Source organism: Bos taurus, chromosome 14 (assembly GCF_002263795.3).
Source record: "Bos taurus isolate L1 Dominette 01449 registration number 42190680 breed Hereford chromosome 14, ARS-UCD2.0, whole genome shotgun sequence".
Taxonomy (NCBI): Eukaryota; Metazoa; Chordata; class Mammalia; order Artiodactyla; family Bovidae; genus Bos; species Bos taurus.
Window position 1 is genome coordinate 10,562,006 of NC_037341.1, and position 25,042 is coordinate 10,587,047.

At 48.2% G+C, this 25,042-nt stretch overlaps 1 protein-coding gene and 1 long non-coding RNA gene across 6 annotated transcripts in view; one reads left to right on the top strand and one right to left on the bottom strand.

The window, feature by feature from the left end:
* Positions 1-11,127, bottom strand: part of LOC132342179 (uncharacterized) — a 28,255-nt gene extending 17,128 nt beyond the window's left edge. Inside the window, exons 1-2 of the long non-coding RNA XR_009490446.1 lie at positions 10,889-11,127; positions 10,209-10,335 (exon numbers count right to left, since the gene is read on the bottom strand). This is a non-coding gene — a long non-coding RNA (uncharacterized lncRNA). The remainder of the gene's footprint in view (positions 1-10,208; positions 10,336-10,888) is intronic.
* Positions 1-25,042, top strand: part of ASAP1 (ArfGAP with SH3 domain, ankyrin repeat and PH domain 1) — a 339,905-nt gene that overhangs the window by 297,598 nt on the left and 17,265 nt on the right. For 4 of the 5 annotated variants that reach the window (XM_015474408.3, NM_175821.3, XM_059893135.1 and 1 more), the window contains 8 exon segments: positions 1,274-1,365; positions 4,619-4,805; positions 5,042-5,127; positions 6,479-6,594; positions 6,906-6,973; positions 8,154-8,261; positions 9,714-9,942; positions 19,441-19,611. In XM_015474408.3, coding sequence (XP_015329894.1) covers positions 1,274-1,365; positions 4,619-4,805; positions 5,042-5,127; positions 6,479-6,594; positions 6,906-6,973; positions 8,154-8,261; positions 9,714-9,942; positions 19,441-19,611 — 1,057 coding nt within the window. 5 annotated transcript variants of the gene reach the window in all.

Here is a 25,042-nt window from a genome sequence, read left to right on the forward strand (position 1 = left end):
CCTGGGGCCCGGAAAACCTGAAGTCTAAGCATTCATTAAGCAACAATGGTCTGTCTTGTGTTGCATGAGCCCCTTGATTTAGAAAATATGGTTCTTATACACGGCTCCCTATTCACTTCAGCATTGTAGAGAAGAGACTCAGACGTAATGCCTGCAGCATCCTTTAATGTGAAAGTGGTGCCAGTCCCCCTCCTTGACTTGGGTGAATGAAACCCAGTTTGACAACTCAAAATAGGAAGAGTCCAAATCCTAGACACTTAAATACAGTAAACCCCAGAGACCTGATTGCCTGGATGTTTCTTCACATCTATCCCCAGGTTATCTGAGTGACCAAATGACCAAATTTGTCCTGAAGAACACATTTTCTTGGAAGCGTCGTGAAAAGTTAAAGTGTTAGTTGCTCAGTCGTGTCCGCCTCTTTGTGATACCATGGACTTTAGCCCACCAGACTCCTCTGTCCATGGAGGTTCTCCAGGCAAGAATACTGGAGTGGTAGCCATTCCCGTCTCCAGGGGATCTTCCTGACCCAGGGATCAAACCTGGGTATCTTGCATTGCAGGCAGATTCTTTACCTTCTGAGCCACCAGGGAAGCCCAAGAGACTGATCACATGAATGTTTCTTCGCATTGATCCCTAAATTGTCTGAATGACCAAAAGCCCTTCAGGAAAAATTTTCTTGGAATGTTCTTGAACCTAGAAGCAAAATTTTTCCTGAGGCCTCTTCATTAATTACCTGTAGCATCTTAATTTGTACCCCAAATATAAAGGAATCTTACACTCTTCTCTGGCTAATAAGAGTAAATCTGCTTTCTCTAAAAATGAGTCATGATGGTAATTGAAAAGTTTTTGCTTTAGGCAATAGCATTTAACCTCATTCATATGAGATTCAAATATGGAACCTGCTGTTTAATCTCAGACTGTGTGTGTGTGTGTGTGTGTGTCTCTGTGTCTGTGTGTGGGACCACATCGTATTCTAGTTAAACATTTATCACATTGTGTTTGTGAAAATCATTAGTTTTCTTATCCATGGTTCCACCAGTCCATTATCTCCCATGAGAGGGAACACTCTATATTCCAGAACTGCACTCAGAAGTTCACTATCTGGCACGTAGTATATGCCCAGTAAATTATCTCTTGACCAGGTGGATGAATGGTCTGTATTCTGAATCAATTGAGGGAAAATAATATATTCAGAAATCTCCAAAGCAAGTAATAGTAAACTCCTAAACTAGTAGTAATGCGTTTACTCTGCTGCGTTTTGTTTATGTTACAGCTGGCCAAGAATGTAGGAAACAATAGTTTTAATGATATTATGGAAGCAAATTTACCCAGTCCCTCACCAAAACCCACCCCTTCAAGTGATATGTAAGTATTTCTAATATACTGAATTCTTTGCTGTTCTATAACTGTTCTTCTACCCTTCCCCAAACTTCTTCATGGCTATGGCATTCTTCTCCACCAGAGGAAAACTCATTATGAGGAAAAAACAGAGCAAAGTACTTCTGAAATTGTTGTTCAGTGGCTTCAATCGTGTCCGACTCTTTGTGACCCTGTGGACTATAGCCCGCCAGGCTCCTTTGTCCGTGGGATTCTCCAGGCAAGAATACTGGAGTGGGTTGCCATTTCCTCCTCCAGGGGAATCTTCGCAACCCAGGATTGAACCCAGGTCTCCTGCATTGGCAGGCGGGTTCTTCACCACTGAGCCACCTGGGAAGCCCATTTCTGGAATGCACCGACTATTTTTGCCATCACCTTTCCCTAAGTAATTGTAGCTGCTCTACAATTACAATTATTACAATTAGGATAAATCTTCATAAGGACAGTTAATCCTTACTGTCACATCACATATTGTAGTAAATAAGAGACAAACTAAAGCAATGCGAGATTCCTATCAGATTGGCAACAATCCAGGTGCTTAACGGCCCGCTCAGCCAGACTGTGGGAAAACAGGCATCTCTGCTCGTGTGTTGTTGGTGGGAGTACAAATGGAACACCAGCCACAAGAGGCAAATTAGACATGTTTATCATAATTATAGATTTATTTACCCTGACTCAGCACCTGCCCTTCTGGGAGGTTGTTCCCGTTCTGTATTAGAGAAAGATTAGGAACAAAGCAGATGTCTACCTAAGAATCCCTTGGACTGCAGGAAGATCAAATCAGTCCATCCTAAAGGAAATCAGCCCTGAATATTCATTGGAAGGACTGACGCTGAAGCCGGAGCTCCAAATACTGTGGCCACCTGATGGGAAGAGCTGACTCACTGGAAAAGACCCTGATGCTGGGAAGACTGAGGGCAGGAGAACGGGGCAACAGAGAATGAGATGGTTGGATGGCATCACCGACGCAATGGACATGAATTTGAGTAAGCTCCAGGAAATAGTGAAGGATAGGGAAGCCTGTTGTGCTGCAATCCGTGGGGTCGCAAACAGCCGGATATGACTGAACAACACACAGACATAGTCTGTAGTGTGGCCACACAGCGGAACACCTTATAAATGTAAAAAGGAATACAGGAGCCTCTCCTGTCCTGATCGGGGATCATCTCCAGAATGACTGTCAAGTGAAACCATCAGGGTACAGAGCAGCCTTCAGAGCATGCTGCCTTTGGAGCAGGGAAGGGTGAGGGCATGGGAGGAAGTGCATATAGGCACACCTTAAACCCCAACCCAGAATCCCTCTCCAAACTCAGGAACCGAACTGGGGGCACATCTCCTGATTAATCCCTCCGTTTTGAACTCTCGCTATTCTGTCTGGACTCCAAATTGATTTGGACAATGAAGGACGCACATAAACATATACATTTATTTTCACTTGGGTCTGCTTAAAGAAACACTGGCAAATACCCAGGAAACTAATAAAAGTCCTTCCTCTGGGGTGGGCGTGGACACGAGACCCCCTGAGTCATGAGACCCCCTAACTCATTATTGAGTCATGTGACTCTTGAAACCTATACAAAAGGCTTTACGTTGACTTTAAACTTTAAAATTCTAAATCCTGTGGATAAATAGGAGAAAAGAGGTTTAATTCCCACTCAAGGGATCAGAGACGCAGACACCATCCTCAATGTTTTGCCAGCCCTTCCCGGGTGGTTGGTTATTCAGGCACCAAATTTGCAAAGCACTAAAGTTACCATGGTGCACATTCGATGAACGTGCTTTTTCAGTCTGAAATTATGAAATGCAATCTTCCAGAAGGCCTTTTGGCAGTTGTCTTTTCTTTGAATTCAACAAACGCATACTGTATGTTTAGTCTGCGCCTCGTATTATGTTAGATGCTGGGGATCTGGAAAAGCACAAAACTAGGTATAAATCCTGTCCTTGGGACACCTGGGTACTAACCAGACAATTAAACAATAGCTTGTTTACTCATAGTTGTGGTTTAAGTGTCAGAGAAGAGAAGTCAAGGATGCTGGGGGCATGTATAATACCCTAAGCTAATCTGAGCGGCGTGTGGTTTAACCGACCATCATCCTACCACAAAAACTGCTTGCATGTCTTTTTTCCACACTAATGAGCTCAAATTGCACTGAGAAACAGGGCTTTCAGAAGCTAGTTTGATTACAAGACAACCACAACCAAATACAGTCCGGGATTACTTCACGAATGTGGTAACAGTAAATGCTCAGCTTGTACATGGCCCAGTCTTGCTCGCACCAGCATTTTTTAAGTGTTCACATGACCCAAACCTTGAAGGTGTTACTTTAGGATAAATTTTGTAAGAGCATGGATTTTTGTTTCCTACTGCTCACATGAGAGGCAGCATTGGCCCTGCCTTCTCCTTATGAGAGCTCGTGGTTCTCTGAATCTCTCATGTAGACTCAGGAGCCAGACTCCATGAATTAGAGCCCTCTTGGAAAGTGGAAAGCACCTATTAGGTACTGTATGTTCTTTAATTCAAAATACACTGGTGAGTTACTATCCTCATTTTCAGATGAAATAAACAAAAACTGAAGATTAAGTAGTTTGACCAAAGTTACGTAGCTAATATGCTATAGGACTAAGATTGGAACTCCAGATCCATTCTTTGTGTTTTACTTAATGGGCTCATGTAATAGGGAAACTCAAAGGGTGAGTTCAGGCACGTCTGTATCCAGGATGTCAGACAGCATCACCTGGACCCTAGCTCACTCTCCTGACTCTTGTCTGACCTTTCCTCTGAGCTAATGTCAACATCACCCTTTCCCCAAAGGTGGCCATTTGGGCACTTAGGTCATAGACTCACTCCTGCAGCTAGGGAGGCAGGCTCAGAACCATTTGAACTGAAGCAGAGGAGGGATAGGTCCGATGAGAAGGAGAAATGCTGCGCCAGGCCCACCTAGGCTCTGGGCATGTTGTCCACAGCAGGAAGGACCACCATCTGTCCCCCTGGAACTCTGCACTTGGCCTGTGGGAGGGGCTTCAGCGACAGCCACGCGGAGCCTCAGTTTCCTATCAGTTTCTTCATTCTGTCTCTGCCGCAGTCAACTTGATTTAAACCTAGTCAGCTGGAATGTTGAAGAGAAGTGTGTCTTAACTAAAATAACTCTTGGCGGAACTGTTTGTCAGAAAAAATTTAAATCTTTTCTTAGCTCTTGAAAAATAAAAAAATCTGAGTTCATTTTGTTTTGGTCTATTTTAGGACCGTACGGAAGGAATATATCACTGCAAAGTATGTAGATCATAGGTTTTCACGGAAGACCTGTTCATCCTCATCAGCTAAACTGAACGAATTGCTTGAGGCCATCAAATCCAGGGATTTACTTGCACTAATTCAAGTCTATGCAGAGGGGGTGGAGCTAATGGAACCGCTGCTGGAACCCGGACAGGTAACAGCCTCCCCAAAATCAGGATGAGGAGGGATGTGGAAAGCCAGTTTAAAAGAGGACGTCATAACAACACAGAGTGAGGTGACACATTAAGTGACCATGTTTAAATCAGGACAATTTGAGACTGAAAGGGGCTGCTGTTAATAACTACTTTTGGGCAACTGGACATAAACGAAGCCTGTCTAGGCAAACCAGGACATCTCATCACCCTATTTATATTTGTTCTTTCCCTTTAGGAGCTTGGGGAGACAGCCCTTCATCTTGCAGTCCGAACCGCAGACCAGACATCTCTCCATTTGGTGGACTTCCTTGTACAAAACTGGTACAGTTTTAGTTTTCTCTGAATGTGCATTGTGAGTTGACATAAACAGCCCTCTTGGTGGCCTGGATCAGGACTCGGCAATTTTTTTCTGTAAAGAGCCAGATACTCTTATAGGCTTTGCAGGCCATGAGGTATCTGTCACAGCCATTCAGTGTTGCCATCATAGTGTGAAAACTGCCATGATCAGTATGTAAACAAGTGAGCATGGCCATGTTCTAATAAAACTTTATTTACAAAAACAAGCAGAGGGCCAGATATGGCCCATGGCCTATAGTTGGCCAACCCTTGGCCTAGATAACTGTAAAATCCTTTCTCTGTGTCCAAAACCTGCTACTTAAGGGAGGCTGAAAGAGCAGAGACTTAACAGCACAAGTAAAACAGCTCTGTGAGTTTTTATTGTTTGTAACTTCAGTATGTGTGGCTGACTCAATTGCTAATTTAGGACATACTAAGGAGAACAATCAGAGAAGGCAATGGCACCCCATTCCAGTACTCTTGCCTGGAAAATCCCATGGATAGAGGAGCCTGGTAGGCTGTAGTCCATGGGGTTGCTAAGAGTTGGGCATGACTGAGCGACTTCACTTTCACTTTTCACTTTCATGCACTGGAGAAGGAAATGGCAACCCACTCCAGTATTCTTGCCTGGAGAATCCCAGGGATGGAGGAGCCTGGAGGGCTGCCGTCTATGGGGTCACACAGAGTCGGACACAACTGAAGCAACTTAGCAGCAGCAGCAAGGAGAACAATATTGAGCGCAGGAGGTTTGGGTTTGTTGAATTCTTTTTTGGGTAGTTCTGTAATCCACACATTAGGAAGAGGAACTGGAGCTCATTCAAAGGAAAGTAATCAAAATAGGGGATTTGAACCCACATTCAAAGAATGGTGTCTTTGTTCTTCAAGGCAGATTGTAACTCCCAGCCTCTTCCATAGAGGTGGTTCAGTGTAGTGGTTCATACCATTGGCTCCAGAAACACTGCCTATGTTCAGATCCCTACTCCATCATCTGTGTCTTGGTAATCTCGAGGACTTTATCCTCTGTAACTGTTTTTGTCTGAAAAATAAAGTTGATAATATACCCACCCCATAAGATGGTTGTGAAGATTAAGTGAGCTGATAGGTGTAAGAGACGTGTGTCTGTCCTAAACACAGTAGGCGCTCCAAAAGTGCTGGCTGTTGTTGTCATTACGCTGCTTATAAATTCAGGTGTCATGCTAGAAACAACATCGTCTTCCCTGCCTCTAAGAAGAAGGTCTCAAATTTGACTCAGTCGTTAGCATGGGTAAAAGTGGTTCATCTGTAGTTCTAAGTTACAGAGCAAGTCATTTGTTTTCCGAATGCTTTCATTTTTCAGTGGGAACCTAGATAAGCAGACGGCCCTGGGGAACACGGCCCTGCACTACTGTAGTATGTACAGTAAACCAGAGTGTTTGAAGCTGCTGCTCAGGAGCAAGCCCACTGTGGACGTCGGTAAGTATGGCCAAGTGCCTCTTCACAGCCACGGCGAGGGGCTTCACTGGAGGTGCAGCGGTTAAAACTCCATGCTTCCAATGCAGGGGGTGAAGTTTCCATCCTTGGTTGGGAATTAAGATCCCACATGCTATGCAGTGCAGCCAAAAAATAAAATACATTTTTTTAAAAAGGGAGAAAGAATAACCACTGTAAGAGCATTCAGTCTGCTGCAACTGAGACATGCCCATTCCGTTGTACTCTGAGTCTTGTTCTTTGCCTTTTCAAGATGCATCTTAGATAATCATGCAAATGTATTCCCCCTGTTTCAGTTAATCAGGCTGGAGAGACCGCCCTGGACATAGCAAAGAGACTGAAAGCCACTCAGTGTGAAGACCTGGTAAGCAGAGTGGGAAACGGGTTAGACCCTCTGCCTTAAAAGGGCGTTCTCAGAAACCGAGACTGGGAATTAGAGAAGCAGATTTTTTGAGGAGGAGGTGAGGTGGGGGACATAGGCTAAAGAAATTCAGGCCAGCACTAAGGCTAGATTTTAAAACACAGTGAAGTGATCAATTCTTCATCCACATCTTTTCCGTGCAGTTACAGTGTAGCAGCTAAAAGGCATCTGAGAGGTCTTGTTACCAGCCAGAGGTGTGGATTGAGGTGCTGGGGATATTTTTGTTGTTTGGAGGTTTTTGGGGTGACCTACAAGTTGTCCCAAAGTGCTGCTTTTTCTTCTTTGCCAGGCCATTAGTCTTTCTCTGTAGCTTAATACTAAGTAATTATTTGAGGACTTCCCTAGCAGTCCAGCGGTCAAGACGCCACACTTCCACTGCAGGGGGCCCGGGTGCAGTCGCCGGTTGGGGAACTAAGATTATGCAGGCTGTCCCCAAAAATAAAATGAAATAATAGGGCAAGTAAAGCTCAAAGTGTAATGATCCCCAGCGTGTTCAGTGCCCTGCCCTGCCCATTCTATGTACACACTCACCCCCAGCCCCACTGGTTCTTGCTTAGACCTCTGGGCCTTTACATAGAGCTTGAGTCCCTTACCCACAGAAAAGGGTACGACAGGAAGGTAAGTGATGCTCCCTGGAGTTTCTGCCAAATGTCCAGGCCCTGCAGTTGTCCTTCTTTATTTTTTGTAAGAATCCTTTGAGGAGGTTGAGTCACCCTTGCCCTATTTTATGACTGAGAAAGTGTACCCTGCGTGGAACTGGGGCCATCTGACCTTAGAGGCAGACCTTTCAAACTTTTCTAACTCCAGTTTTGCCCTCCAGCCAAGAATTTACAGTTGTAAATTCTTGAGACGCATGTTCATGATGTTAAGAAAACTTTTCATTTTGAAGAGAAGTCATCCAGATTAGAAAGGCTCTGCTTGTAATTCTTGGCAATCCCTCTCAGGTCTGTCCTGTGGCAGTCTGTCCCATTTGTATAAGTCTGTCCCATTTGTATAATCAGAGTCTTGCCTACATCGCAGCTACTGGTGATTAATCTGAAACCAGGAATGAGGTGGAAGCTACTTGACGTTTATATAATGTCAGGGTGCCTCGCCTTTAAATTAAAACTGCTGTCATTTTCAGCTTTCCCAAGCTAAATCTGGAAAGTTCAATCCACACGTCCACGTGGAATATGAGTGGAATCTTCGACAGGAGGAGATGGATGAGAGCGATGACGACCTGGATGACAAAGTGAGTGGAAATGATGCCCCGGGGTTCCTAGGCGCTGCTCCCGGGTTCTGTCCCCGTGCAGATAAGAGCCATTCTTTGTGAGGCTGATTTTGGCCTCGTAACCTGATTTACCCGTGCGGGACCAGGTGACTCTGCAGCACTGAGGTTCTGAATCTGGAGGTTGCATGGCTGCTGTTGCTGTTACCGGGGGTTGGAAGTGTCTGGAATCGGAGAGGTTGGGCTTAGGCGTGCAGGCCTCAGTCATCAACATTTGTCATTCAGTTGCTCGGTTGTATCCAACTCTTTGTGACCCCATGGACTGCACCATGCCAGGCTTCCCTGTCCTTCACCATCTCCTGGAGCTTGCTCAAACTCATGCCCACCAAGTCAGTGATGCCATCCAACCATCTCATCCTCTGTCACCCCCTTCTCTTCCTGCCTTCAATCTTTCCCAGCATCAGAGTCTTTTCTAATGAGTTGGCTCTTCGCATCAGGTGGCCAAAGTATTGGAGCTTCAGCATCAGTCCTTCCAATGAATATTCAGGATTGATCTCCTTTAGGATGGACTGGTTGGATCTCCTTGCAGTCCAAGGGACTCTCAAGAGTCTTCTCCAGCACCACAGTTCAAAAGCATTAATTTTTTAAGTTGATGTTAATGAGTCATCAACATTATCTAGCAGTTACGGCCACAGGCATGAGTGAGGTTCCCTCCCAAGAGGATGCAGAAGGAAAGGGCGGAGGGTAGTGGACAGCTTGGACATCAAACTGCTGAGTGGGAACGAACAGTTAGCGTAGATTACAGACGGGGCCTCACCATCCAAACGCTGGGGAACGTGTCCTGCCCAGGGGCAGTATCTGTGGATAAGGTTAAATCTGTGAGATTTCGCGAATTTATGGTTGTTAACAGAAAGGAGGGATGGGGGAAGGGACAGTTAGGGAGTTTGGAATGGACATGTACACGCTGCTGTATTTAAAATTGATTACCAACAAGGACCTACTGTAGAGCACAGGGAACTCTGCTCAGTGTTATGTGACAGCCTGGATGGGAGGGAGTTTAAGGGAGAATGGATACATGTATATATGTGAGTCCCTCTGCTCTTTTCTCAAAACTATCACAAGGTTGTTAATCGAGTATACCCCCACTACAAAATTAAAAGTTGCTTCTGAATACTGTGACCCCTCAAAGGCATGTCCCTAGGGGGACCCCGGAGATGACAGGAGTCAGACGTGAACTTTCTAGATGTTTTGCTTGTGCTGTGTCACGACTCTTGAAGTTTTCGTGTGGCTGACTCCAGATGCGCAGAACATGGGAACCCCACCTGCTCCTGAGCCTGCCCTGCCCCGTCCCCCCACCCCCTCCCGAGCCTGCCCTGCCCGCGTCCCCCCACCCCCTCCCGAGCCTGCCCTGCCCACATCCCCTGGGCACCCTGATTACCGGCTGACCCCCACCTGCACTGTTGTTTCGCTTGCCAGCCGAGCCCCATCAAGAAGGAGCGCTCCCCCCGACCGCAGAGCTTCTGCCACTCCTCCAGCATCTCCCCCCAGGACAAGCTCTCACTGCCGGGCTTCAGCACGCCAAGGGACAAGCAACGACTCTCCTACGGCGCCTTCACCAACCAGATCTTCGTCTCCACAAGCACAGACTCACCCACGTCACCGATCGCAGAGGCGCCCCCGCTGCCTCCCAGAAACGCCACGAAAGGTACGAGCCTTGGGAAGGGCCGTGTGACTCCATTCTCAGAGCTGGGAACCTACCCAGCTTTGAGGTCAGAATCACGGGGTAAGCGTGAGCAGCAGGGCTGTGACGTCAGCACGGCTTGAAATAGGAACCCTGCCCTCTGCTGCATTACAGCCGAGAAATAGTGTTACGGGCATGCCTCATGCCTCGTCTTGTGTGAACCTCACAGCCTCCCATGAGGTCCGTGCTTTTGTGCCCATTGTACAGGAAACAGAGCTAGAGTGACTCACCCAAGGTCGTGCAGCCGGTAAGTGGCGGAGTGGAGGTTCCATCCAGGGTCACAAAACCAGTGCTCTTTCCTGTGTAGTGCGGGGTGGGATTTCCGTTCTTCTTTGAGAAGTTTCTTTCCTACTGACACTAAAATGTAATAACAGTGATAGTTAATACTTACGAAGCTCTTGCTTTATGAGTGGCCCTAAACCCAGAACTTCTTTTTCCACACTCACAGAATGAGGTGCAAAGGACAGTTGGTGGCAATAGGCAGACAGGGGTCTGTGGTTCAAGGAGGCTGAGTCATTGCTCTGAGGTTCTTGGTGATTGGGATCCTCATCCAGGTGCTGTGTGACCCCAACCCACATTCCCGTGCTCTCTGATGAGGAGTGGTTTTTCCGTGAGATGCCAACCGGGGCAGGACTTTACCAGAGGAGGGTTATTGTGCTGGGAGTGACAGTCCACAGACCCCCCTCCTGTTTCTCTAATCCATAGAACACCCTGCCCAGAAAGTCCATGTATTCCCACCTACATGGGGACAAGTTGAGAAGCAGAAATGGTCACATTAAGGAGTCACCCTGCCCAGGGCCGGGGAGCTTCCCAGGTGGCTCAGTAGTAAAAGAATCCACCCGCCAGTGCAGGAGACCCAGATTCGATCCCTGGGTCGGGAAGATCCACTGGAGAATGAACAGCAACGCACCCCAGTATTCTTGCCTGGGACATCCCGTGGACGGAAGAGCCTGGCAGGCCACAGTCCATGGAATCACAAGGAGTTGGATGCGACTAAGCACCACCCGGGGGAAATCCGAGAGGTACCCAGAGCTGGAGCTTCGGGTCTGGCCTCAGCCAGCAAATCCCAGTGCAGGATTCGCGATGTGTGCTTGGCTTGTGCTCACGCAGGTTCAGGGGCTCCCCGGGCACAATGGCACGCCTGTTGAAGTCACACTGGGGCTATTTTCTAGGGAATGTGAGCTTTATTCAAAACAGTGTTTTTTCAGAGCTTATTCTGCATTGAAATAGTGTTATAAATGGGAGCAGTGTTCTTAGACCCTAAATGGCCTCCGAGATTATAAAATAGCGGAAGAAGTTAAAATAAGACTTGGGCATGAACGGTACCCATCAGAGATAACCCGTGACCAGAGCAGCAACAGCACATGGAAGCCAGAGGCTTATTAACCCGCTGGCGTGGTTCTTAGTCCCACGCATTATGCTGGAACGCACCTTTTACATCACTAGCCGGTCAGGGCACAGGTGTTCTATAAGAAGGCTGTGTTGCCGCTCACTTCTGGGTGACGGTGTTTCCCATCGGGGTAGCAGTCTGCTCAGAGCAGCATTCCTCTCTTCATGCTAAAGAGGACCTAATTGTGCTTACGAAAGAAAAAGTGATCATAACCTCTCAGATCCTCCAGGTCATTCAGATCTTGGAGAGATCTACAGGAGGAAATGACACCAGAGTCCTAGGAGCCAGGAGGCCCCCTTCACCTCCCTGTACCCCTTTCTGTAATTTTATCTCAAGGGGATGCAGAAACCCATAAAATACACTGACTGAATACCAGAGTATGTATCTGTTGCCACCTTGAATAAATTTCTCATTAGCTCTTCACCAAAGGCCCAGAAGACAAAGACCAGACTTACTTAGTGATCCAGCTGCTGAAACAAGTGCTGAGAGACGGGCACGGCAGCCAGGCTCAGCTGAGGATAGACTGCTCACCCCCCTGCCCCCGGAAAATCCAATATTTGAACGTAGACATCCCTCCCTGCTAAAATCAGGAGTGTTCTTCCAGGCTGTTCACAGCAGGACATCAGATTCCGAGCTGGTGAGACACAAGAAGCCCGGCCCACCCGTGACTTGCAGAAGGGATTTGAAACAGGAGATGCTTCCTGTGGTCAGCTTGGCTCACATGCCCTTACATGTAGGAAGGAAAGCGATCGTGTTTGCATGGCGTTCTCAAGTGCTAACCCTGTCCCACCCGGTTCCTTCTGACATTCAGCTCACCTTGCCGAGATTCAGGCTCTTCATTTGAAAAATCAGGATTGGGCTTCTGGCGGGGTCCTTGCTTAGAGCGTGAAGTCATATTTGCAAAGTGACTGGCACGGCGTGGGCATTGAGTACGTAGCATGGCAGCCTATTTGGTCCTGCTGCAGGTGTTCGGTTCTGCAAGTGTCCTGGGTCCTGGGAAGGGAGCAAAGGGTGGAGCTCGGGCTCCAGTGGACGAGAAGGGTGAGCTGGCCATCGGGGCAGCTGTGGGTGCCGCTGCAGGTTTGAAGAAAGGGTGAAAGAAGTCTCCCTTCCACTCTCCCCTCCACTCCTGCAGGGATGCCATGAGTGAGCCATCCCTGCATCCCCGGCACAGGTGTGCTCCGTCAGCGCTTTTTGCATGAATAAACAACAGCGGAATCAATGAGAGCACATCCCAGAAGTATGTGGCCAGAGCAAGGAGGGGATACTCAGAAAACTAACCCAGATGTCCTGGGGCCGTGATAGACAGTTGACCTGCTGAATGTGATAGATAGTTGGCCTGCAGAATGTTTATGCCCACACTCAGTTGTGTAAGCCTTTTATACACCATTTCTCTGACTCTCTTTTGAGGTCTGTGGCAACAGAGAGGGGTGGCCAGGGAGGAGACCTGTCCTCCCCGGGGTCTGAAGGTGGCCGACCACCCTCAGAGTGTGAGTCAGGGAGCCTAGGAGATGTCCCCCATCCCACCCCCGCCCCGCCCCAGAGGGACATGATTCATATGCTGATGACTCTTAAGTTTCCTGGGATTTTTTTTTTTTTTTTTAATCTCATTGGAAGATAGCAACTTGAATGGCTTGATTTTAATACTTCCCAGGGACCATTGTCCTTCATTCCAGTTGAATTTTCTAGGTTTTGGTTGCGGGTGGGCATTGTGAGATGGGAGATTTGGGGGCCTGTTTTTTTTTTTTTTTTTTTTCAGTCTCTCTCACTCTTCTTTAAAGCATCACATGTGTCACCTTGCGCTGGCCAAGAACACTTCTGTCACTTCCGCCCTTGGCCGTGGTCACTGGCGCAGGCTGTCCAGCCAGCCTCCTGACTGCCAGGGCATGGAAAGAAGTCCTTGCTGTGTGTCTTGCACAGAAGTATGTATGAGTAAGCGTTCAGGAGCCAACCCTAAGCCCCTTGAGTTTGGCTCTTTTCTCTTAATATTCCCGGAAGGAGGTTGAAGGACACATGAACAGCTCTCATGTGTTCTGTGATGCTGGGTCCTTCACAGCGTCACTCCGCCGTGTTGGGACCCCACCGGCTCCATGGCTGACCCACCATGGTTTCTCCACACACTCCCTCCACCACACTCTGCCTCTGTTTCCCCTTCTGAGCGAGGAGGTGTCTGTAGCTTCTTCCTTGTACACACACAGTTCTTCTCTAAGTAAAGTTACTACATCTTTACCTATGTTTTGAGTGATGTAATCTCTCCTCTCTCTCAGGCTCTGTACTGTGAAAACTGTTCAGTTCATTCGCTCAGTCATGTCCGACTCTTTGCATCCCCGTGAACCGCAGCACACCAGGCCTCCCCGTCCATCACCAACTCCCTGAGTTTACCCAAACTCATGTCCATTGAGTCGGTGATGCCATCCAACCATCTCATCCTCTGTCGTCCCCTTCTCTTCCTGCCCTCAATCTTTCCCAGCATCAGGGTCTTTTCAAATGAGTCAGCTCTTCGCATCAGGTGGCCAAAGTATTGGAGTTTCAGCTTAAACATCAGTCCTTCCAATGAACGCTCAGGACTGATCTCCTTTAGGATGGACTGGTTGGATCTCCTTGCAGTCCAAGGGACTCTCAAGAGTCTTCTCTAACATCACAGTTCAAATGCATCAATTCTTCCACACTCAGCTTTCTTTATAGTTCAGTTCTCACATCCATACGTGACTACTGGAAAAACCATAGCCTTGACTAAATGGACCTTTGTTGGCAAAGTAATGTCTCTGCTTTTTAATATGCTGTCTAGGTTGGTCATAGCTTTCCTTCCAAGGAGTAAGCATCTTTTCATTTCATGGCTGCAATCACCATCTGCCGTGATTTTGGAGCCCCCAAATATAAAGTCTAACACTGTTTCCACTGTTTCCCCATCTATTTGCCATGAAGTGATGGGACCAGATGCCATGATCTTCGTTTTCTGAATGTTGAGCTTTAAGCCAACTTTTTCACTCTCCTCTTTCACTTTCATCAAGAGGCTTTTTAGTTCTTCTTCACTTTGTCCCATAAGGGTGGTGTCATCTACATATCTGAGGTTATTGATATTTCTCCCAGCAATCCTGATTCCAGCTTGTGCTGCTTCCAGCCCAGCGTTTCTCATGATGTACTCTGCATAATAAGTTAAATAAGCAGGGTGACAATATACAGCCTTGACGTACTCCTTTTCCTATTTGGAACCAGTCTGTGGTTCCATGTCCAGTGAAAACCATTAGACAATGCTAAATTTAAAAAGAAGAAAATGCTAAATTTTTCATTCATGTTGTCCAGAGTTGTCTGTATAACTCTGTCATTAGCTCCTGTCATTAACACTTAATATGGCATGTTAGAATATATATATTATACTTGTACAGACAGTTTTCTGCCCCAAACTGTCAGGTTAATTTTTAAAGTAATCTTCTAGGTTTTTCTTTAAATTGAAATCAGAGGTGTACCTTTGGTTTCCCAGCATGGGAGGCCTCTGGGTCCTCTGTTTTATTAAGAACCAAAGGTACAAGGGCTTCCCTGATAGCTCAGTTGGTAAAGAATCCGCCTGTCATGGAGGAGCAACCCCAGCTTGATTCCTGGATCGGGAAGATCCCCTGGAGAAGGGATAGGCTACTCATTCCAGTATCCTTGGGCTTCCCTTGTGGCTCAGCTGGTAAAGAATCCACCTGCAATGCAGGAGACCTGGGTTCGATCCCTGGGTAGGGAAGATCCCTCAGAGAAAGGAAGGGCTACCCACTCCAGTATTCTGGCCTAGAGAATTCCATGGACTGTATAGTCCATGGGTTCACAAAGAGTCGGACACGACTGAGCGACTTTCACTTTCCTTTCAAAGATGCAAGGACACTGAAGAAGGATCCTCCCGACTTATACCGTGAATTATGTCCATAGGCTGTGCCCAGAACGTGCCAGGTGCTGAGAGAGAGAAGGACAGCGTGGCCCTTGCCCTGAAGACGTTTCCAGCCTAGGAATGCGGAGACAGTGCGGGTCTGATGCTGGGTAGAGAGTGTGCAGTGCCAGTCAGCCTGTGTGTGCAGAAATATTCATAGCCACAGTTGCTCCAGGGCAAAGGAGGGTTAGAGCAGGCTTCTGGGTAAGATTACACTGGAGATGACCCTTGATAGATGCTGAGGTGGAGGGATCATAGCTTCTGAGATGTACAGCATCTCAGGATGTGTACAGCATTGTCAGGCTCGTGAGCTTCCCAAGCTTTGGCCACGTGTCGCACTCTGTGAGGGGCTTCCCCAAGCTGATGACCAGGAGATGCTCTCAGCAGCACAGTTCAAGGGGTGTCCAGTGAGGCTGCTCGAGTTGAAGGCATGGGAAGAGTGTCCAACAGATGAGTGACCCAAGAGGCTGTTAGCAATGCAGGACCACAGCCCAGCCACGCGAACCCCCAGTAAGAGCTGCAGTACACCCTGCCTCCTCGTAGAAAGACTTTCTAATAATGTAACCTCAGTGTTATTTATAGCAACTTTGTAAGCCTAGACCCATATTTTTAAGAAAAGTGTTGGTGGATAATTTGACATAATAGCCGATATTAGTGGGCACTGTGGTTTAGGGTGTTTTCTGCCTATTCCCACAGGCCCCGGCAGAGTTCAGGGGAGGAACTTGGCTGCCCAAGTCCCTCCCCTCCCCACCTGTTAATCGTGCCTCCCTTTTGAGTATGTTTGATGCTGTGTCTACTCTTTCCTATTCTCTTTTGTTTTAGCTTTCTTTCTTTTTCAATATATATTTTATTTATTTATTTGGCTGCACTGGGTCTTAATTGTGGCGTGTGGGATCTAGTTCCCTGAGCAGGGATCGAACCCAGGCCTCCTGCACTGGGAGTGTGGAGTCTTAGCCACTGGGCCACCAGGGGAAGTCCCTGTTTTAGCTTTCTTTACCCAGCAAGAATTGCTTCTTTCCTGACTGAGCCAGTCCTCAGGTTTATTTCACTTGAAACATCATTTTCAGTGCCTAAAGACAAGTTACTCATTTCGGACATCTTTTGAGCTCTTTAAAACTTAAAAAAATTTTGTCTGCTTCCGTGGGGTCTGATACAATGTTTTTCGCCTTTCTTTAACTCATGACCTACCAGTCAGAAGATTCAGTGGCACCTTCCTTTCTGTGGCTTCTGTTCCAGAACGGTAGGTGGGTCTGGGTGTGTGTAAAATTTTCTGTGAAGGTAGATTACAGTACTGAATGTTTCTCTTTGAACTTCTCTCACTAGGTCCCCTCTCCCCCTGGTTTCTGCTCTGTCTCCCTAAGGGAGAAATTCTATCTTCCTTAAGGATCACTAGCCTTAAAACAAGAGAAGTAGCAGTTTATTCATCCATTTATTCGACACTGCATTATTAAATTCAGCTTACCAGGCCAAAGAAAAGCCTGACCTCGATAGAACCTGCAGCGTGGTGGGGAGGGAGGCCGTGACAAGTAAGCAGAAAAGGAATAATTAGAGACTGCGGCAGCTGACGCGAAGAAAGTGAGGCAAGGCTGTGTTGACGTGATGAAGGGAACACGAACCCCTACATTTTTAACATGATGATTCAGAAACCTTGACTTTGCTTGGTTTGTGGTTGGTTGCAGGACTGCTCTGGTTTGCTGTCTGCTAAAATCACGTTTACAGACCGCTCTGCCCAGAGACATCGCCCCATTGGCCGTCTGTGTTTCCAGGCAGGATTTGGAACCCATTGAATGGCCTTTCAGATGCGGTACATCGAGCAGTCCCAAGGTGGCGCTAAAGACGAACCTGCCGGAGAATCTCACCATTGTCTATTATCTATTCTCCTATTTCCAAGAGGAAAGTTACACTTCCTAGTACCGAGCTTTGTTGTTGCCGTTTGCATCAACGTGTGCCAAGCCCAGAAAATGCTGGCCTGGCTTTTAGGACAGGGCGAGCCCTCGCCAGCCCCAGAGACCTGCATCATGGTCCAGCCCAGCTCCTCTCGGCTACCTAACCTTTATCACACCATTCCCAGCTCCACTTTCCTGGCTGCAAAATGGGGCCAGGAATACCTGACCCCAGGCTTCCCAGGTGGCTCAGTGGTAAAGAATCCACTTGTCAGTGCAGGAAACCCGAGTTCAATCCCAGGATTGGGAAGATCCCTTGGAGAAGGAAATGGCGACACCAGTATTCTTGCCTGGAGAGTCCCAAGGACAGAGGAGCCTGGTGGGCTACAGTCCATGGGGTTGCAAAAGAGTCAGATACAACTTAGCAACAAGAACAATACCTGACCCACATGCCTCACAGAGTTGTTATGAAAATTGAGGGGAACACCATGTAGGAACATATTTCAAAAACTAAGAAGCCCTATGCAAACACAAGGCTAAAGTAACAATGCCTTTATTGTTGCAAAAATAAAATCGTTTCTGAAAGGGCAGTGACTGGTGTCATAATTAGGCATTGCTCTGGGGTAACAGGCTTCCATCACATATCTGTCAGTAGGACTGAGAATGAATGCTACAGCCAGGGCCATCTCATCCTAAAGCAAATGACTGTCTTCCTGAGCTGAGCAGTATTTACTTCAAGACAAGACTATCTCTTAGAAACAGGGGTTTAAGTCTGTGTTGGTACTGACCATAATTGATCATGGGATACAGCAGAGCTTGTTTTCCAAGGAAGGAGGCCAGCAGTAATTAAGCTTCTCTTTTAATACACAGAATGTAGAAGGCTCTTTTGGAGCCTTTCTGGGGCACCAGGTACCCACCCTCCTGCCTTAAACATTTGGGGTGGCAGTGTCCCTAGCTTTTTTCATTTCTTCCTTTTCTTCTTCTTTCAATGTTTGCGGAAACTGTTGTCTAGTTAAATCATATATCTGTTAATAATCATGAAGAGAGGTTTGTCAAGGTGCCCAGCGTCACCCAGGTCCCCAGGCACACACCAGCCACTTCAGTGTCACTTGAAATAAGTTTAACAGCATATGTACTTAAAACTCCCTTTTTTTTTTCTAAAAACATTAGAAATGGTAGTAATGGTTTGTGTGTGTGTGTGTGTGTAATATTAGTATCATTATTGCTATCCTGTCATTACCTCTAGAGAAAATAGAATCTTTTAAAAAACTTATTGACTCAAGAGGGAGGGGATATATGTATACATATAGGTGATTCATATTGTTGTACAGCAGAAACTAACACAACATTGTGAAACAATTATACTCCAATTTAAAAAATAAAATTAGGGTGTTTAAAAAAATTTTTTTAAACCTTTAGAAATTAATGAAGCTTATATAATGCATTCAGGCTTCCAGTATAATAGATGGTTTATGATTTCTGGGTCTTCCCTGGTGGCTCAGATGATAAAGAATCTGCCTGCAGTGAAGGAGACCTGAGTTCAATCCCTGGGTCAGGAAGATCCCCTGGAGAAAGAAATGGCAACCCACTCCAGTATTCTTGCCTGGAGAATCCCATGGACAGAGGAGCCTTGGCGGGCTACAGTCCACAGGGTTGCAGAGGACACAACTGAGTGAATAACACTTTCACCTTTGTGATTTCTAGAACAGGTCAGAATTGGAGGGGGAAAAAATGTTTTTGAACTTCCCTTCTTTCTAAGTAACCCTTTACATTAGAGCGTTTATTTATAAAAGTCATCAGAAAAGAGAAAAAAAACTTCTGGCAAAGTTTGCTGACTAGAGGAAAGAGTTGCAGTGCCGAGAAAACCCTGGTCTGAGGCCGCTTGGAGGTTGCGTCTGCTCTTTGCTCTCCTCTCCATTGAGGCTCCTGGCAGTGCTGGGTGTCTTCCCCAGCACAGGTTTCGCAGTGGTTCCAGGGCACTTATTGGTGTGAAATGTGTGTTTTTCCCATTGCACCCAAATGAGGTTGTCAACCCAGGAGCATTCCATGTTGACTGACATTTTGTTTCTTAACAGCACGCATTCTCCTTTTTAATTTTTTTTACCAGCAATTTTTTAAAACCCTTTTTGTGGGTTACCGGGTGGATGGACTGGGCCGTCCCCAGCCTCCTGCTTCCGTCTCCCTGTGTCATAACCCATTCTGTGCTCGGGAGTAACCGCATATGGGCTGTTCTGTCTGCGAGACCGGGATTAACCTTCCTGCCCCGTTCGATTCCTTTCCAGGTCCACCTGGCCCACCTTCAACACTCCCTCTAAGCACCCAGACCTCTAGTGGCAGCTCCACCCTGTCCAAGAAGCGGCCTCCTCCCCCACCACCCGGACACAAGAGAACCCTGTCTGACCCTCCCAGCCCACTACCTCACGGGCCCCCAAACAAAGGCGCAGTTCCTTGGGGTAAGTCATCCTCAAGTCAGGGCCCACGCTGCCCGGGGTCGGGCCGCACACGGGGCTCGGGGGGCAGTGGGCACTTAGCACGCTCAGCAGACGGAGGAGACCGCACCCACGCTGGGCCAGGGCTTAGACACGCGTTATTGCGCAGCCTCTGACGACCAAGATACGTTTGGGAAAACATTTCTATCACCACTTAGAAAGCTTAATAATGATAAGGTGCTGAGCGTTTCTTGAGCACCAGACACCCACCAGGGCCTCTGTGGTCAGGCTCTGTGTCTCTCCCAGCCCCCTTTCCCCTGCTCTCAGCCTCACTGATCTGCTTTCACTTCTGGGTCCTCCAGGCTCTTTGCCTCCTGGGGCCACCTCCTCCCTGCAGCTCTGTTGTGGGCTTGAAAGCCTGGCTCCCTTTCGTCTGTCTGTTCTAAGGGAGCCCCCATCCCCCTGTTTCCCTCCAGGCCCCGGATCTCCGCTGACACAAGAATGTTTTGTTTGTGTTTGGTGTTTTGGTCTCCATGAGAGCAGGGCCCTTGTCTGTCTTGTTCTCTTCTGTGTTCACGGAGCCTAGAATCGAGCCAGGATGCAATAGGTGCTCAGTAATCGCTGGAGAATAAAGAAACCCACCCAGAGTCCGTCAGCAGTTTACTATCTCTGTGACAGCTGGTGGTGGATAGCACATTTCCATCCACGAGGAGCGCCGTTTCCAGCTCCATCTGCCTTTTTAGTATGTCAGCCTGCCACCAACTTGGGTCAAGAGCCAGGGGTCCCCTGGGGCCCTGGCTCTGCTGGTTTACAGGTCCCCCCTTCCCCTCCCAGCGTGCCGCCTTGTGGCTTGTTTTTTGTTTGTCATTGCAACCGATAGGGAACTCAGCTGAATGCTTTTAAAGGCATTGGTGATTTGGGAGTTAGTCTCCAAGTTGTGTTCAACTCTTTGTGACCCCATGGGCTGTAGCCCACCAGGCTCCTCTGTCCATGGAATTTTCCAGGCAAGAGTACTGGAGTGGGTTGCCATTTCCTCCTCAGGGGATCTTCCCAACCCAGGGATCAAACCCAGGTCTCCCGCATTACAGGCAGTCTCGTTACCTACTGAACCCCCAGGAAAGGCCATCATTAAAGGCATTAGGTGTTCCGAACTTGGGGAGCTTTGGGGAACAGCCATGCTGCCATCTGCAGACTGGCACACGCTTGAGCCACACGTGGCTTGGAGTGCCGCAGCGCGGGTGGGCTGTCTGCTCAGCCTTCCACTCTGCTCGCTTCATGCCTGGGTTTGGGCCTCTGCACACACGCGCTCCAGGATGGAGATGAGTGGGAAAGCGTGTGCAGTGTGCTCTTCACCACCATGCTGCCCTCTGAGCAAATGCTGTGGAAATGCTGGACCGGGGCGTCCAGCTGCATGGGGAGGCTTCTCGGGGACTTCGCAGCGAGGTTGAGTAATCAGTTCTCAGTGAGACGAGCCAGGGGAGCCTTGGAGGGCACAGCCCAGGCACCCATCAGCTCCACACAGGTCCCTGAGGCTGACCGAGACCCCACCCAAGGCCTTCGGGAGTCCCCAGGGTTCGTGCAAAAGGACTTTGCCCCAGACAGCGTCCCACTGACGGTCACAAGTTTCCTGCAAGTGTTCCTACCACGAATCTCCGATTAACCTTCTTTGCGAATCTCATTAAGCTTCGATCCTGTTGTTCCTTCAGGTTTTCTTTTATTTCTCCGTGAAGTTTATCATGCCTTGCTCCATTGGTCTGCAGTTAAAATTTACCACATTTCTGTTTTCTGGCTGAAGAATCATCTCTTTCTTAGGTTCCTTCCACCTGACTGAGCAGCGGGACTCGCAGCTGCCGTTCATCTTGTTTGGTTTTGGTGGTTTTGTTGGGGACGAGGGGCATTTTTCACTAGGAAGCAAGGTTCCCCCTTTATGAGACAGAGTCAGTGTCCTGGACGGTCAGCGGGAGCCTTTGAGCTTTGAACACTTTGGGCCACGAGCAGTCGTCTGCCCTCCCCACCCACCACCACCAGCCAGAGCCACTCGCCTACCACCCACCTCCAGGCACAAAGGCAGAACCTGTCCGTGCAAAAGTGACGACTGTCCACGTCGCAGACAACCCCAGGTGGTCATTCCGTGACTATCGGGCTGGCTCTTTGAGGTGGTTGGTGTGCACGTAGGGGAGACCTTCTTGCAGACACATGTGGGCTCAGGTCAGTGACAGGCCTCTCGCCAGGCACGCTGAAGCGACTTTTAACTCTAGCCCACCACATGCTTTATGTTGTCGTCCCCACAGGTTTTCTCTCTGCCTGTCTCCCGCTGACGCCGTGGTCTAGAAGCTGAAGGCAGGGGCCAGACTCTTGTTAATAAAGCACATGGGGTGTCAGATTCCCAGTGCCCGCAGTCTCCCCCCAGGAACCCATTTTTCAGTGCTCTTTGTTGTTGTAATTCAGTCGTGTCTGACTCAGTGACCCCATGGACTGCAGCACGCCAGGCTTCCCTGTCCTTCCCTATCTCCCGGAGTTCACTCAAACTCATGTCCATTGAGTCGGTGATGCCCCAACCATCTCACAGTTGGAAAGAATCAATAACCAGCGTGCTTATGTTCCCCTAAAGTCCCCTTCTCCTCCCAGCCCCCGAGGGTGAGGGCTTCTGGGCTGTCCGAGGGCTAGGGGGTGGTGGGCATGAGGAGTGGGTAGCACAGCCCCTGAGCCCTTGCCAGGCCCCACCTGCCCACTCTCTGCCCCTTCTGGCGTAGGGATTATTACAGAGTGGTTCTGTTTACTGCTCTGCCTTTCTTAGCACGGTATGAACGCTTTATGAAGGCCGAGCTTTTTCTGTCTCTGGAGCTCCAGTGGGGACCTGTGTCACACTGCCTGTGTTCTGATCCGTCTCTACCACCTGTAGCCCTGTGGCTTTCAGCAGTTATATTTGGTTCATTTCCTACCTCAGTTTCTCCAGCTGTAAATCGGGGCTAGTTAATAGCCCTCATTGGATTCTTTGCCACAGTTTCACAGAGTAGGACATGGGGAGCTTGACTGTAAGGACACAGATTCAGAAAGGTTCAGTGCGCGGCCCAGGCCCTCTCAGCTGGTAAGAGGGGATCCCCTGTGGCTGGGAGAGCCCGTGGCCCTCACCCCCTTGGTACTCTGCTAAGTTCTGCTCATAACAGCTCGATGATCCCTGTGGCCATTCTCCTGTCTCAGCATTTGTTCCTTTACCTGTGAATGGAGTTAGGAAGAAGGTGCCCTAGCAGGTGGGCACCTTCCACCAGGCTGTTCCGCCCCATCCCTGCAGCATGGAGCCCTGATCTTTGGGGAGGTGCCCTGGGCTCTCTCCCCACTAGATCCACAGCATCCAGAGTACCCAGGTAGCCCAGACGTCACGTGACTGCAGTCCCGCCACAGTGATGAGTCCAGCCATCATCGGGGAGATGGTGAAGGCAGGATTTTGATCAGAAGACAGCCAGGCCTGTGGGCAGAATCAGGTTTTTGCAGGGACTGTTGATTTCTAAGGTGGCTTGTCGTTAAACTCACCTTTGGAGATAAAATAAGTTGCTTATAACCTACTCTCTAAAAGACCAATGCATTTTAACACAAAAATTAGTAAGGAAATGAGGACAAAGGGAAAATAAAGGTAGCAAAGTAAAATGAAGTCCAGGAGTGTGGTGTCTTCACTAAAGGCATATAACACAGGGTCACAAGCAGAGGCTGAAAATAGACCAAGGATTTGACACTGAGGTTCTTACAGGCGAGACCACAGAAGACAGCGCAGCCAGTTATCCAGTTGATGGTGGCCATAATATTAAACCTCTTCTCGAACTTGAGATCCTTGTAATTGCTACCTGCGATCAGCCTCCCCTGGGACCGCTGTCCAGTATTCACAGAAGTGTTTACAGGGCCACAACCCGGGGAACCGTAACGTGAACTGAGTGAACTTGCCAGAAGCCCGAGTTCTGATCCTCCAGTTCTTGCCTAAGTGACCTCTGGGAATTACTTTAATTAATTCCTTGTCTTTGCCTTCCAGGACTTAAAAAGTTCTATACACTTGCTTTTTTGTCCCCTACTTCCCAGGCCCCCATCCTCCCCAAGCCTCCTTTTTTTTTTTAATGGAGAACAGATAATGGATAGATAATGAATGAAAAGCTATACCAAAAATTGATTCACTTCTCCTATCTCAAGGCCAGAACTTCCAGGTGATGGAGTCAGTATTTGAAATGCCTGATCTGAGGCGCCCACATCTACTTATTGGAAGTAGCATTGACTTGTAAAAGAGCCTTTGGGCAGATATGTCCTGATTCTTTCTTTTTCTTAGATTTCCCAATATCGTCTCAAGTCAGCTGCCCCTGCCACCCAACCCCATTTTACATGCAGTTCTAGAAATAATAATGGCTACTACCATGTATAATTATTTGCCAGGTATCAGGTCCTGTACATTTGTTCATACATTATTGTATTAAGTCATCGTTTGTTGTTCATTCACTCAGTTGTGTCCGACTCCTTGCGACCCCATAAATAGTAGCATACCGGGCTTCCCCTCTGTTACCCTCTTCTCCTCCTGCCTTCAATCTTAATCTTTTCCAGTGAGTCGGCTCTTTGCATCAGGTGGCCAAAGTCCTTCCAATGAATATTCAGGATTAATTTCCTTTAGGATTTACTGGAGAGTCTCTTGGACAGCAAGGAGATCAAACCAGTCAATCCTAATTAGGGCATGATAACTGTCCTATAAAATAGGGCCTGTCATTGTCCTGGGTTAACTGATGAGATGGAAGCACAGAGGTCTAGTGACTTGCCTAAGATCACAGGTCCAGTAACTTCAGAGCTGGGATCGGAACCAATTTCTGACTCCGAGGCTCATACAAGTGTCCACTCTTCCAGAAGACTCCTGGAGCCCGTGTGCCAGGCCCTGCTGGGCAGCGCCTCCTCTCATTCCACACTCTTGGCCCACAGCTGCCGAGCCATACCAAGGGACCTCGAGTCTCGGCCACAGAATTTGTTGTTGCTTGTTTGTTTACTTCTGGCTGTGCTGTGTGAGCTTTATCTCGTTGCGGTGAGTGGGGGCTGCTCTCTAGTTGTGGTGTGCAGTCTCCTCGTTGCAGTGGCTTCTCTCGTCACAGAGCACAGGCTGTGGGGTGCAAGGGCTTCAGTAGTTGCGGTTCGAAGGCTTAGTTGCCCAGAGGCATGTGGGATCTTCCCGGCCCAGGGGTAGAACCCATTGTCCCCTGCATTAACAGGCAGATTCTCACCACTGAACCAGCAGGGACATCCTTGGCCACAGCTTCTTAAATTGTCTGCCCCTCGTCTTGTCTGCCACCATCCCTTCCTGCACATCTGTGTGTGCAGCACAGTCCTTCCCAGATGGCACAGAGAGAGGAGAAGGATTGAGCCGCTTCCACGCTCATGCTCCTCCCCCTCCCTCCAACCTTGCTCTCCTATTTTTTGGAAATTTTGCTAAGCCACG